Below are 15765 nucleotides of genomic sequence, written 5' to 3' on the forward strand. Positions count from 1 at the left end.
ACTAGATTAAATAATCGATAGAAGGGTAGTGAATTATAAATGTTTCTATATGAATTACTGTGATGTTTATTTAAACCGATTTATGAAATTGAATTTTATTGCTCGCATAAACTCTGCAGGTGTCCATTAACAGAGAGGGAACCATGCATTAACTAATACAACGCAGGAAAGTGGGATGATTTCCCCAAATAGACAATTAAAACGCCAAATGTTTATAGTGTTTATTTTAACTTTTTCAGACGGGCGTTTTCCATGAAAGCGAAGGATTCAAACAGAGAGAAGTCTAAAATTTACATTTATAACTAGAAATTGACTGTTTCATTTTCAAACACTACGAAAATTGCTTTTATAAAAACATTTAAATTTTATTTCAATTTAAAACGAGTTATTAAAAAAGATCGGCATTTATAAAGAAAAGAAGGCGTTTATCTGAAAATTCCAAAAGAGGATTATTTTATGAATGTAGTGAAAGTCACCGGGACAGAAATGACAAACATGAAGACGATGCATTCCGTTTTTGACTTGAAAATATAGATGTATCTGGCAAGTCAATCTACGAGAACCTGGATGAAAGTCTTGAAGGGGCAGCAACCATTGCTGATTCACATGGAAATGATGTGATGCAGCTGACCACATAATATTCATGTTAATAGTTTACGATATTCAAATTAAGTTAAACATTTGATAAGCACATTATTGATAATTCTATAAATTGTTAATCTATACATTTCTATACACATAACATACAGGAATACTCATAAGTATTACAAGTATTGTATGACCCAAACAATTTGTAAAGTACAGCAATCAGTTTAAAGAAGGTGCTGTTGTTTTAAGGCTTATTTTTATATCAACGATAGTATGAATTTCAAATCGAGAACATGTTCTCGTACATAATTTATTAACAATTAACAATATATAGTGAACTTGTTTAACGTTCTTATAATCAAGAATCTTAATGTGACGTATTCAACATTTGTCTAAAAAAAATGTTTGTTTTCAAACCCACTGTCAATTTCGTCTCAGGAAAAGCAAAGTTACAAGTTTTTGATGACATGCAGCAGAGAATGCGTCTTAACTTAAATACAACCAAGGATTTTTTGCACTACTTGAAAAAGATTTGCGATGTTATAATTGATGCGACAAACCATGAAATTACGGACATGAATGTCTAAAACAATTTCGCCCACAAAGGAAATCTTAATTGTAAAAACTGAATGACAAGGAAAAGATAATTTTAGACGTGTTTTAAGCTGAATTTAATCTACATTTTAATAGGTTGATTACGGAATGATTATTCATTTACGTAACCGCCTCCGTGGTCGAGGCTTTAGAGTCGATGACTCCTAATCCAGTTACCTCTCTGGCGTGGGTTCGATCCCCGGGAGATGCTTTGGTAGTTTAGCGCGGAGGAAGGTAGTCTAGTACTGGTGTAACTCTCCAGGAACGATGGTTAGGGAACTACCCGCATATATGACTGAAATACTGTTGGGAAAAGGCGTAAAATGAAACGAACAAACAAAACAAACAAACGTAACTTCCCTAAATTAATCATGTTAGAATTCATAATTATATGAAAGTATATACATATATATTTCGATGTAAACCATCCAAAACGTGTTTATTTATGTATTAAACTTTGATTTTACAAGACCTTCTTACACAAACTTAGAAACACTTGATATATTTTCGATTAAATCGTATGTACATTTTTCATTTTAGCTTGCACAAAGTTTTTTAACAAATATATATAATATTTTTAAGATTTGCATTGATTTGTCTTTATTGCATAACAAATATTAAAATGGTATAACAAACCGTTTTTGGACGTCCTGTAATATAAACTTTTTTACAGTAATAGTCATGAAATTAAACGTGTCCATCGTTAATGTTTTAAAAAAAATTACTTAAAATTCAAATAAAAAATGCAGTCTTCCTTTAACTTTGGTGCCTCAAGCTGAGGCTTATATTATATTATGTCTTCAAAGAAAAGAAAACATTTTGGTTGGTCGCAACAACACAGAACATATCATATAGCGACCTTCAAGAGACACTCTGGTGCCACTCTATGCATTATTTCAGATTTAATTAACACTTGAAAGCTTCCAAAATGATATTTTTAATATTTTATCGTGAAGAATATTGGTTTGTTTGATAAATTTGGTTTTACGTCACACGACACAGCATAGATGGCACTGGTGGAGGAAGACGTTGTGTGCCCTTCCGTGCATTATTTTAGGCATGAATGGGCACCTGAGTAGGAACATCGATGTTCCGTCAGCTAGCTGGATAGCTTACTCACATAAATGAATCCAAAGTCCTAGTCTGGATCCGAACCCACAGCGGTGAAGTCAATGATCTTTACCACGGACGCTCCTCAGAATATTGTAAGGTGATCACATGTTTCAAAATATTCCTTAAGAATTTAACCATTTTATGTTAACTACAATTGCTATTTTGCCTTCACTTAGAATTGAAATACAAACTGATAGATATTTATCAAAATTACAATCTGACTGAAGTTAATTTATTTCTTGCATATAGTTCTGAATGCCACCGTATTTGTTTTGCCTTCATTGTTATTCTGATTTCCCGATAAAGCTTTTTTAGCCATGTAATCAACCTAGGCGTTAGACGAAGTATTTAAATATCGCTGTCCGTGAAAGTAAAATAAAACAAGAGGGCCATGATGGCCCTGAGGTCGCTCACCTGTATATAGGCCCCCAACCCACCCCTCCCCCCCCCCCAACGTTGCAGGGCCAATTTAAACCCAAGGGCTTTTATTTGTACAAACTTGGTAGACACCAATAAGAAGATGTTTCATGCTAAACATCTAAGCTCATAGCTCATTGGCTTTTTAAAAGAAGATTTTTTTAAAGTTTTACTATACACATATAGTTAAAAACAATGACACCCTGGGGCCGGGCCAGGGCTTTTATTTTGAACAAACTTTGTAGACACTTACTAGAAGATGTTTCATGCTTAATATCTAAACTCTAGCTATTTGGGTTTTTTCAAAGAAGATTTTAAGTTTTTGCTATATACACATATAAAGAAAATCAATGACCCCCGGGGCGGGGCCAATTTTGACCCCAGGTCTTTTATTTGAACAAACTTTGTAGACACTCACTAAAAGATGTTTCATGCTTAATATCTTAACTCTAGCTATTTTGGTTTTATCAAAGAAGAATTTTTAAGGTTTTGCTATACATATATAAGGAAAACCAATGACCCCCCGGGCGGTGCCAATTTTGACCCCAGGGCTTTTATTTGAACAAACTTGGTAGACACCTATTAGAACATGTTTGATGCTAAATATCTTAGCCATAGCTCTTTGAGTTCTTTAAAAGAAGATTTTTTAAGTTTTTACTATATGCATATAGGGAAAATCAATGACCCCCTGGGGCGGGGCCAATTTTGACCCCAGGCCCCGTGTTCACAAAGATTTAAGGATCAGGATCAAGATCAGGATCAAATTTGAAAACTCTAATATTCTTCGTTGTTTATCGTCATAGATTAAATATCTAATATTAATTTGATAGAACTGGACTTGCAATAGCAAGTTCATGAAATTTTAAAATTAATTTATTGTTGTTTTTACAAGATACGGGCATTTTACAGCTGATCCAAATTTTGATCCTGATCCTAAAATTGATCCTTATTTTGATCCAAAAAATTTTGTATTTGTTTTGTTATTTGTTGATTTTATCCAAAAATAGTTTGGTTTCTTTGCAAATCGGCAATTTTTTACATTTTGAATACCTATCATTTAATTTTAGCAAAGCACGATTAATTTCAATACGATAAAACAATGAAAATAAAATTTGGATCACTTGATCCTGATCCTGATCTTTTCTTAGTGAACACGGGCCAGGGCTTTTATTTGAACAAACTTGGTAGACAACTATTAGAACATGTTTCATGCTAAATATCTTAGCCATAGCTCTTTTGGTTCTTTAAAAGAAGATTTTTTAAGTTTTTACTATATGCATATAGGGAAAATCAATGACCCCCTGGGGCGGGGCCAATTTTGACCCCAGGCCCCGTGTTCACAAAGATTTAAGGATCAGGATCAAGATCAGGATCAAATTTGAAAACTCTAATATTCTTCGTTGTTTATCGTCATAGATTAAATATCTAATATTAATTTGATAGAACTGGACTTGCAATAGCAAGTTCATGAAATTTTAAAATTAATTTATTGTTGTTTTTACAAGATACGGGCATTTTACAGCTGATCCAAATTTTGATCCTGATCCTAAAATTGATCCTTATTTTGATCCAAAAAATTTTGTATTTGTTTTGTTATTTGTTGATTTTATCCAAAAATAGTTTGGTTTCTTTGCAAATCGGCAATTTTTTACATTTTGAATACCTATCATTTAATTTTAGCAAAGCACGATTAATTTCAATACGATAAAACAATGAAAATAAAATTTGGATCACTTGATCCTGATCCTGATCTTTTCTTAGTGAACACGGGCCAGGGCTTTTATTTGAACAAACTTGGTAGACAACTATTAGAACATGTTTGATGCTAAATATCTTAGCCATAGCTCTTTGAGTTCTTTAAAAGAAGATTTTTTAAGTTTTTACTATATACATATAGGGAAAATCAATGACCCCCCGGGGCGGGGCCAATTTTGACCCCAGGGCTTTTATTTGAACAAACTTGGTATACACCTATTAGAACATATTTCATGCTAAATATCTTAGCTCTAGCTCTTTGGGTTCTTTAAAAGAAGATTTTTTAAGTTTTTACTATATGCATATAGGGAAAATCAATGACCCCCTGGGGCGGGGCCCATTTTGACCCCAGGGCTTTTATTTGAACAAACTTGGTAAGACACTTATTAGAACATGTTTCATGCTAAATATCTTAGCTCTAACTCTTTTGGTTCTTTAAAAGAAGATTTTTTAAGTTTTTACTATATGCATATAGGGAAAATCAATGACCCCCTGGGGCGGGGCCAATTTTGACCCCAGGGCTTTTATTTAAACAAACTTGGTAGACACCTATTAGAACATGTTTGATGCTAAATATCTTAGCCATAGCTCTTTGAGTTCTTTAAAAGAAGATTTTTTAAGTTTTTACTATATGCATATAGGGAAAATCAATGACCCCACGGGGCGGGGCCAATTTTGACCCCAGGGCTTTTATTTGAACAAACTTGGTAGACACCCATTAGAACATATTTCATGCTAAATATCTTAGCTCTAGCTCTTTGGGTTCTTTAAAAGAAGATTTTTTAAATTTTTACTATATGCATATAGGGAAAATCAATGACCCCCGGGGCGGGGCCAATTTTGACCCCAGGGCTTTTATTTGAACAAACTTGGTAGACACTCACTAGAAGATGTTTCATGCCAAATATCTAAGCTCTAGCTCTTATGGTTTTTAAAAAGAAGATATTTAAAGTTTTTTCTTTCGGTTGCATGGCAACCAGAGTTCTGCATGGAATTAAATCCTTTGAACAATTTTTAAAGGTGACCACCAAAGGAGCATTCCTGTGAAGTTTGGATGAAATTGGCTTAGTGGTTTATGAGGAGATGTCATTTAAAGTAAAAGTTTACGGACGGATGGACGACGGACGGACGGACGCCGGACGAAAAGCGATCACAAAAGCTCACCCTGTCACTTTGTGACAGGTGAGCTAATAAAAACTAAAGACATTGTAATAAAAATGACACAAGGTGTTGTGTTCTATTAGGCTAATGTTTAACAAACTGTATTAACAAAGTTATCTATACAAGGTTTTCAGTATAAACTGTTTGGCAATTCAAACCATCGGTCCCTGTCTATATATCTAATTTCAATAGGTCATTATCGTCATCTTCATCCATCTAATTTCAATAGGTCATTATCGTCATCTTCATCCATCTAATTTCAATAGGTAATCATTGTCATCTTCATCCATCTAATTTCAATAGGTCATTATCGTCATCTTCATCCATCTAATTTCAATAGGTCATCATTGTCATCTTCATCCATCTAATTTCAATAGGTCATTATCGTCATCTTCATCCATCTAATTTCAATAGGTCATCATTGTCATCTTCATCCATCTAATTTCAATAGGTCATCATTGTCATCTTCATCCATCTAATTTCAATAGGTCATCATTGTCATCTTCATCCATCTAATTTCAATAGGTCATCATCGTCATCTTCATCCATCTAATTTCAATAGGTCATCATCGTTATCTTCATCCTCTGCAGCAGATTTTTGTACATTTGATGTTTCATCCATAGCTGTTGATACCGTGGATCTTGCATCTTTGTTTTTAATAAGTTCAATTTTTGAAACAACATCTGATGTGCCCTGACACTCAATAATGTATTTGTCATATTGAAGAATGAAATCTTCAAAGAGATCATCGTTTGAACTGACAATTCGGTTTACAACACAAAACAAGTCTATGAGATCTGATGGAATAATAAATTTGTTTGGTCCCTTTTCCTCATCGTCCACTTGTATTTTGCCGTATCTCTTAATTTTCAAAGAAGCCACTTTTTGCTTTGTGTTACAGTGCTAGCACTTGACTATACTAACACTTGTGTCGTCCATGTCGATAACTTTGAAACAATATAAACATTTCTTTACATTAACCATTTGAATCATTGAGATTGAACCAAAGTATTGTGTTGCATTTTCTGTTGGAGCTTTTGAAACGACATCTTCAATTGGTTCAATTACCTCAAATCTCGTTTCTTTCGTTGTTGTAACCTGCAACTGTCCATTAAACATTTTAGTGTATAGATTATGAATTTTGTAACAGGTATCGAGTTTTACTGTGGTTGCAAAGGTTCCCCAAAGTGGTAGTAATACACTTCCTGTACTATCTGCTATTACAGCAGTGTGTAATTTTCTCTCTCCATATCTAGTCTGCACGAAGTGCTCTTCATCACTGAAGGAAATGACTTTGGCTGATAGTGTGCACTGAAATGAAAACAAAACATTCACTTAAATGTAAAAAATACTATTTGGATATATATAAATATTTTGTTGATGATCATTAAGTTATTCTATCAAATTACTTACATAAGATATAACTCTTGTCTATTTGTTATTTACATGTATTTATTCATTTTTTATTGTTTTATTAGTTATTAACCTTGACGAAATTTAGTCCTATAAATATGATGTCACTTTGAGCTTAATTTGCTTCTGGGCAAAGCATCATGCCACAGATGCCCCCGCATGCAACCAAAATTTCAGATGTTATAATATTTAGATCCAAGTTTGTTTGCACAAATTAGTTTTTTTCATTTTAAGTTCAAAGTCCTTAAAACTATTCAAAGTTAACACAAACCATTTTTATACAAAGTTTAAGACATTGATACTATTCAGTGTTAACCTTTGTAAATTGCATGTGATGCATATTTGTAGCCAAAATAATGGGTACATTCATATCCATAAAGGTATGAGTGCTGAATCATAAAATTCAAAATTTTCGAACATTCAAGAAAGATGACTTTGTCCAGTCATTGAACCACAACCAAATTCGAACTTGAACTGCTTTTTCCTAAAATGTATCTTTATGTCAAATTTGAGTTGAATGTGTACAACCATTGGGAAGATAATGAGTGAAAACTTAAAATTTCTGATTTTTTTCCCCAAGTTCAACAGGAATAATTCTGTCAGCTATCATCAAACCATGACCAAAAAAGAACTTAACAAATGCATTCTTATGAAATATCCATATCTTTAATTTGTTGTTGAATATGTATAACTGTTGGGGAGATAATGAATGTGAACTGAAAATTTCCTTTTTTCAAAGTTAAAGGGGCATAACTGTGCCAAAAATCATCGAACCATGACCAAAATCGTACTTGACCTGTGCATACCTTAGACATATCCATATGTAAAATTTGAGGTGAATGTATAATACTATTGGGGAAATAAAAGGGACCTGAAAAATTCATATTGTTTTCAAAGTTAAAGGGGCATAACTCTGCCAAAGTCATGGAACCATGACCAAAATTTGAACTTGACCTGCATTTTCTCATGACATATCTATTTGTAAAGTTTGACTTGAATGTGTAATACCGTTCGGGAGATAATGAACCGAAACTGAAAATGACATATCCATATGCCAAATTTGAGTTGAATGTGTGCAACGGTTACTAAGATGATGAACGGAAACTGATGATGACAGAAAGATGGAATGACGGAACAGGGTAACAGTATATGCCCCAGCTATTATATGGCGGGGGCATAAAAATATAGTTAATTCTTGCAATATTGGTACTAGAGTTATGAACCTTATCAAATAAGATGTGGATGGTGGTAAGGTACATATGTTTGAAGTATGAAGTTGATCTCTAAAGAAATAATTAAGATTTCTTATGATTTTTAATTATTTTTCATTCAAGGTGAATTTCAACATACAAATAATTCATTAAAAGCAACTGAAAAACAAGATTCAGTTCACAAATTCATCAACAATAAACTGCTGTAATGAATTTTTGTTTGTTTGTTTTTTTCCTATAGCTTTAATAAAATTTTGAAATGAAAATATTTTACTCGCGGACGAGTATATGCAAATAAAATCTATTGATATTGTCACATCAATTTTTGTACTTTATTTCATGCTTTCCAGTGTTTTATTGTAATATATCAGATGTTTATATTCTGATAAACCGCTAGTGAAATTTATAAAATATAATTTTCACTGTAGCCGGACTATATCTGAATGCAGATGAAAAGAGAATCATAACTTAATGGAATAATAGGCAGAAATAAATGCTGTCATGCGTAAATTTTGCTTCTTTAGGAAAAGAAAGTCGATGTCACCATACATCATGTTAAAAATGTAACAAAATAAGAGAAATCTAATAGAACTATATTTCAAAATTGATGATGTGACGTCATGTCAGATGTGATGGTGTCACAAAGGGGAATATGCGACGTTACACGGCAAAATCAATAAAAAATACTTAAAGTCACTTAAAAAGGATGAAATAAAAAGAATATTTATTTGTTTTACATATAAGATTGAAATATATTTCATTCGTGAACACCAGCTATTATATTTTCACTCGTGAAAATATTGCATCTGGTGTTCACTCAGTGAAATTATATTACAATCTTACATGAAAAACAAACAAATATCCTCTATGTAAAGTAATGTACATTTCAGTAGCATTAAACAGGGGAAGTAATCACAAAATATATAATTTTTCGTCTCTTAAATCAACATTATCAATTATTCGCTTGTAAGTTCAATTCAACCCATATTGCTTTTTAAAACTGTTTAAAATAATCCAATACTAGAACTGTGTCCAAAGGACACGGATGCCCCCACTGTGCAGATGTGCTCGTAAACAAGAGTATGCAATCTGTTTGGAAGTTTAAGCAAACTCTGCCATCCGGTTTAAGAGGGGTTGCTCACAAAATTTCTATATATGGTATATAGTGAAAAAATCAACAAAGGGCCATAATTCTCTTAAATTTTGTCGCAGCAAAAATTCTTTCCTTCACTTCCATCTACACACTAAGGTTGTTCATTCCTGGAAGTTTAAGCAAAATCTGCCTTGCAGTTTAGGAGGAGTTGCGTTCACAAAATTTCTATACGGGGCCATCCTTAAAAAATGTTTGTTTGCAGTAATGCGACCGACTAACAAAATTTGCAGCTACTCAATTTTTTTTTTTAGTTTAAACATATTTTATTTCAAACATTTTCACACAAACAATTATTACATACAATCATAAGTTACATAAACAATGCTGAAAAAGGATTAGATCCGAAAGCATACAATGCTTATAGAGGTCTTTTCCTAACATATAATTCATTACTGTAAATTCGGCGGTAAATTACATGTTCGAAATAGTATATCATGAAACATTTTATTGATGATGAATGAAGAAAGACGAGGACGGCAAAAGTGTCTATTCAGAGCTAAAAGTAAAAAAAAAATAAGTAGTTGAAATAAGTTAGATAGGAAATCATGCTATAATATGTTTTAAAATCAACATGAAATGCTAATACTGTTACCTAGTGAAATGACACACAAAAACATATTTAGATTGATGGTCAGAAAAAAAAAATTAGATTGATTCAGTAAAAATGGTGCAAATACATTATATTAAGGACAAGATATTATTAAAGAATCTATTCGGTATGTCAACGGAGTGAGCAGAGTTTGCAAAGGACTATGGAAAACGTTTGCTATCTCGGATATATACTTGAACTGCCTGGAATATACTGGTGTTTATGACGTCACTTAAGTTGTTATCACCTCTCAGTAATATGGGGAGAGTAACATAACAATAAGCCGATAAAGTGTGAAAGAGGATATTTCGGATATTATTGTATTGTTGACATTCAAAGAAAAAGTGGTGATTTGTTTCTGGAAGACCGCATTGACACAGTGGTGAATTTGTTATATTTTTTCTGAATAAGTGATAGTTGAGAGGACTACACTCAGTTCGTAGGCGTGCATGGTATATTTGCCATTTTCTGATACCTGTATAAAAATATTTTGGACATTTAGATAGGTCACTATTCAGAAGACTCTTAAAGGATGATAGTGAAGGTGCATTTTGTAATTCAGCAGAGAGGTCGTTCCAGTCCCTTAGAGCAGAAGGAAGAAAAGCATTATAATACAGAGAAGTTCTTGTTCGTATACCGTTAAAATCGTTTGAGTTGCGAAGATTGTATCTTGATGTCTCACCTACTGAAGGGGGACAAGAGATGAAAGGTAGTTTGGGGAGAGGCCCTTTTTTACGTTTGTAAAGAAGTATGAGTTAGTGTTTCCTTCGTCTAGACTCTTAAGATTCCTTAGGGATTTCTCGTTTGAGTTCATGCAGAGAAACAAGTTTACTGGCGCCAGAGACAATTCTAGAAGCTTCCTATTGGATTTCATCAAGTTCATTTTTTCATATTGAGTACAATTTATAGAGACAACATCGTCGTATTCTAAAATAGATGTAAGACAGATAGATAAATTCAAGAGATCTACGATCAAGTTAGAATTTAAGTCTACGCTTGATATGTAAACGTTTCCAAGCTCTCTCCTTTATAAAGTTAATATGAGTATGCCAAAAACCATCATCAGAAAAATGTAAACCAATATGTTTGTGAGAAGTAAATGCATATATTATATCGTTTTGCATAGAAATATGTGGATGAAAAGGTTTAGATGATTTACGTGTGAATGTCATGGTTTCAGATTTAGAAGGATTGAACTGGACCAGCCATTTATCAGCCCATAAAGAAATTTTGTTTATATCACTTTGAAGAGTCTCAGCTGCATGTATTGGATGATCGACGATTAAATAAAGGCTGGTATCGTCAGCGAAAAGATTTACACAAGACCTTAGATCTACAACAATATCATTTATATAAACTAAAAAAAGAAGTGGACCCAAAATCGAACCTTGAGGGACACCTGCTTTGATAGAAGACCAATCAGATTTAGCACCAGGAAGAACCACAGATTGACGTCTATTTGACAGATAGTTTGAAAACCAATCAAGAAGAGGTCCTTGAATACCAGCTCCTTGTAACTTAATCAGGAGACCTTTGTGCCACACTTTGTCGAAAGCCTTGCTTATGTCGAAGAACACAACTCGTATCTCTAGACCGTCATCAAGTGCTTTACAAAAAGAATTGTAAAGAAAAGTTAGTTGATTCACAGTTGAATCACCGGGTTTGAAACCAGATTGAAGGGGAGATATAAAGTCATTTTCATGAAAAAAGTTAAAGATATATTTAAACAAAATACGTTCAAAGACCTTTTCCATACAACAAAGAAGTGATATAGGACGATAGTTGTTTGGCAGAGAAGGGTCACCTTTCTTAAAAATTGGACAAACATTAGCATCTTTCCAAGATTGTGGGACTTTGCAGCAGCGAAGTGAATGGTTGAACAAGGAGCAAAGTGGATATTTAATTACGGAAGCTGTTTCACACAATATCCGATTACTAATTTCATCAGGCCCTGACGCTTTATTAATATTTAGAGTATTGATAGCATCCTCAACATCTTGAGGTGTAACCGTGATTGAAGTGAGTGTGCGAACAGGCTGTACGTAGAAATCTTCTGGAGTTTCTTTATTAGAATTATCAAGAGAAGACTGACTGCAAAAAAAATTATTTAATATATCGGATTTTGATTTATTGTCAAATATTAGTCTGTTAGAGTCTGGACATGTCAGTGCGGGAATGATTTGTTTTTCAGTCGGAGATATAAATGATTTGATGACTCTCCACCAGTCTTTTTGTATAGTGTTATCAGATGTGAGTGAATCTGCCAGTTTCTTTATATGGTTTCGCTTGGCAGTATGAATAAGTGACACAATTCTGTTACGAAGTTGTTTAAATTTGTGCCAGTGAATAGGATTTTGGGTTCGTTTTGCTCTGTGGTAAAGTTTCTTACGTTTACGAATAAGTTGTTTAATTTGTGACGTGATCCACACTGCATCATTTGGTTTAACTGTTATTGTTCTTGTAGGAATACACTGCTTTGAGAGTTCAAGAATCTTATTGGTTATTGTTGTTGTGTGAATATTTATATCATTGTCACTATATTGTTCCCAGTCTGTATGCATAATGTGATGTTTAAGGGTGTTGTAATCGCCTCGATCATACAACCATACAAAACGTTTGAAAATGCTTAATTTTGGTCTAGAAAATGAAAAGATAGCAAAAATAGGACAATGGTAGCGTATGTTCTGGTCTAGGACTGGTTCTGCAACACCGGAAGTAATAACTCGATGACTTCAAGATACAAGAAAAAGGTGTAAGACCGAGGCTGATGTTTCGGTGAAGTGAGTAGGTTCATTAATTAGCTGTTCAAGGTGAAATTGTTGACATATAGAAAGAAGTTTGCGTGACAGAGTAGAATTTAATGGATTGAAATTAAAGTCTCCAGTGACGATGATGTCTGTTATATTTGTGTCTAATGCCATGTTAAGAGAATCCTCGATAAAAGTTGTGTAAAGTGCATCGGCATTGGGGGGTCGATAGAAGACACCGAACAGAATATGTTTTGTTTGGGAAAATATAATCTCAACCCATAGACATTCAATATTTCTTGGTTCGAGATCCAAACGGCGTTTGTAGAAAAGCGAATCTTTGATGTATAAGATTACTCCACCGTGACGGTCATCAATCCTATCCTTTCTTTCAGGAGTGTGAAAGCATGGTATCGAGACATCCGAATCATAGATATTTGGATTAAGCCATGTTTCTGAAAAAGCAAGGATATCAAACATACTAAATTCAGTGGTAAGAACGTCTATTTTGTTCAACAGACTTTGTACATTGTAGTGAATGACAGATAAACAAGAATTTGATGACATTAGTCCTGTGAAGTCCTGAGACATAGACGATGAAGTGGATAGAGATGAGGTTGACGAATTAGGAGTCAACGGACCAGGATTTGGATGAATATCTCCCGATAGAATAAGAATAACAAACAACCATTGGATAATTATAATATTTGTTAGAGTTTTGACAAACAGATGAGTGAATACTAAGTTTTGAATATAACGCTCATGACACGGAAGGCATCGTCTGTATGGATATCTTATGTTGTTTTCTGCTTGATATCTTATATGTAAGGAAAATGAGTATGTTTGAAACATGTTAGATGCAATGTATAGGAGAGATAGCATGTTTAATAAAAGTGTGAATTTCCATGGACATGTGTAGGAGATCATGATAGTGGTACATGATAACTTGTTCATTATGTGATTGATGCTATGAGCATCAAGAAGCTAACTATCACAATCACACCTACACAAGTCGTGTCTTTTATCGGCCAATGCGTTCCGTTGAACATAATCCGAATAGATGTTAATATAGAGTAAGAATGAACATAAGAAGAAAAGGTGTATATGTAAAAGACAAATAGATGAAAAAACATTGTGTTAGAAATAAGATTTAAATAGAAGGTAAATGTGATTTGAATTTAATGCTGCCAATAATTAGACAATGATGAATACACTTATCTAGAAAATGAATATTATGAAGAATAGTCGTTTATGATAAAACTTTCTTGAGTTAAAATATTTCAGATGTTAATTTTTTTTTTCATGGCCTGAATATTTTTTTATTTTTTTTTTGAATCAGAAAATTATGCCTTGTGCTTTGTTTTCGTTCTTTTAAAGGTTAATAGAAGAAATAAAATGTAGTTCTTATTAAATTGGAATTCAGTTATCAATTCATTCATTGTTACCAGATTATCAAAGCATATATTGTCCAGCATCTTGAAATTCCATGTTTATTTGGGAGTACAGTTCAATAAAAAAAAAATCGACCTACCTACCCACCTTGAAAATTCTGGGTCGGGTTACTGCAAACAAACATTTTTTTTTAAGGATGGCCTGGTATATAGTGAAAAAATCAACAAAGGGCCATAATTCTGTTAAATTTGGTCACAGCGAAAATTCCTTCCTTTACTACCATCCACACATGAAGGTTGTTCATCCCTGGAAGTTAAAGCAAAATCTGCCATGTACAGAAAGTACCGAAGCGTTTAGCTAGGTTTTCAAATTCGTGGATAGAGATTCTCATAACATAAACACACCTCACCTGCATAATGGACAACAAATTGACAGCCGATGTAAATATTAAAGTTAATTATTATCTGCAATGTTACAGGTTTAAATGAAAAGTTTGTAGTACAACTTGGGTAATAAAGCTTTTTGTACAGTTTACACGTGTGAATGCATTTAAGAACCCCTGCTGGTAAATGCAAGGCCACAACTTGTATCCCTTGTTTATATTATATGGATAGATTTAATAAATTAAGGACAAATTTCCATGTAAGTAAACCTTTAAACACAATAACAGGGTACCGCAATAACGACATAATTACAAATGGTCACTTACTGTAATACCAGCTGCTGCTATGTCATTAATAGACTTCTCCTCACTCTTTGATTTCACCTCCTGACGAGGAAATTCAAGGCGTTTTGTTGCAATCTCAAGTTGTGTATTCTTAGCAATTGTGATTTCTGTCTTCCCTCTGTTTACTGTGAATCTAGGGTTTATTAAAGTTACGACCTCTTTAAGTGCCACAGCTGATTCAAAAGTGTCAAGTTTCTCGGGACTGAAACTAACAAATCTACGAATTTCATCCTTACCGGTCTGTATCTCCCCATCGAAGTAGGAAACACCCTTTCCCTCTGACCTCTTCAGAGGACTCACGCATTGAATATAACCCGAACACTTTGTCGGGTTACCCTCGACATTCCTTTTCATGATAAAGGCAATAAACAAACAAAAATGTCCACAAAGTAATTGTCTCTTATGAAAATTCACAAAAACAGAACTAAAAACTCGAGAGAATAAGTCTGAAATTTAATTACCCACAACACAATCAACGATGATCATGTGTTTTCATAATTCCTTTGTTCTTACTGGCGGGAAACTATTGGCGGGAAATAAAACGGTGCTCATGAGAATAATACACCATGATAATTTATAAATTGTCGGTGTAGATATAGATTACTCTTCGTGAAAGTTCCCTTCAAATACCTTTGTTCAATAAACAAACTAAAATGTCCACAAAGTTTGTTTGTTTGTTTGTTTGTTTGGATTTTTACGGCACGTCAACACATAACTGGCCATATCGTGCCGAATGCTATAATAGGCTTAAAACATTATGTAAAGCATTGTAAATGACAATAGAAATGAGCAAATTAGATCCTAGAATACAAATTTATCTCTTTTAAATAATCAATTATGTTTTTTGATGGAATTGTATTAAAAAGTTCTTTGAGTGAATTTACAGAATAAAATCTATTACGGG

General features: G+C 33.4%; 1 protein-coding gene across 1 annotated transcript; it reads right to left on the reverse strand.

The window, feature by feature from the left end:
• Positions 1-6289: 6289 nt before the first annotated feature.
• LOC132756125 (uncharacterized) lies at positions 6290-15277 on the reverse strand. The gene is made up of 2 exons (XM_060747123.1): positions 14844-15277; positions 6290-6940 (listed from the first exon to the last, which is right to left on the reverse strand). The coding sequence occupies exons 1-2, from the start codon at positions 15213-15215 to the stop codon at positions 6533-6535; spliced, it is 780 nt and encodes a 259-aa protein (XP_060603106.1). The 5' UTR covers positions 15216-15277; the 3' UTR covers positions 6290-6532.
• Positions 15278-15765: the final 488 nt, after the last annotated feature.

Source organism: Ruditapes philippinarum, unplaced genomic scaffold (genome assembly GCF_026571515.1).
Source record: "Ruditapes philippinarum isolate M1 unplaced genomic scaffold, ASM2657151v2 ctg2399_1_1_1_1, whole genome shotgun sequence".
NCBI classification, from domain to species: Eukaryota; Metazoa; Mollusca; class Bivalvia; order Venerida; family Veneridae; genus Ruditapes; species Ruditapes philippinarum.

Coding starts and splice junctions, on each gene's coding strand:
- LOC132756125 (XM_060747123.1), bottom strand. CDS start 15,215: ATGAAAAGGAATGTCGAGGGTAACCCGACAAAGTGTTCGGGTTATATT. Junction 6,941..14,843: donor TAGCAGCAGCTGGTATTACA/GTAAGTGACCAT, acceptor TTTTCATTTCAG/TGCACACTATCAGCCAAAGT.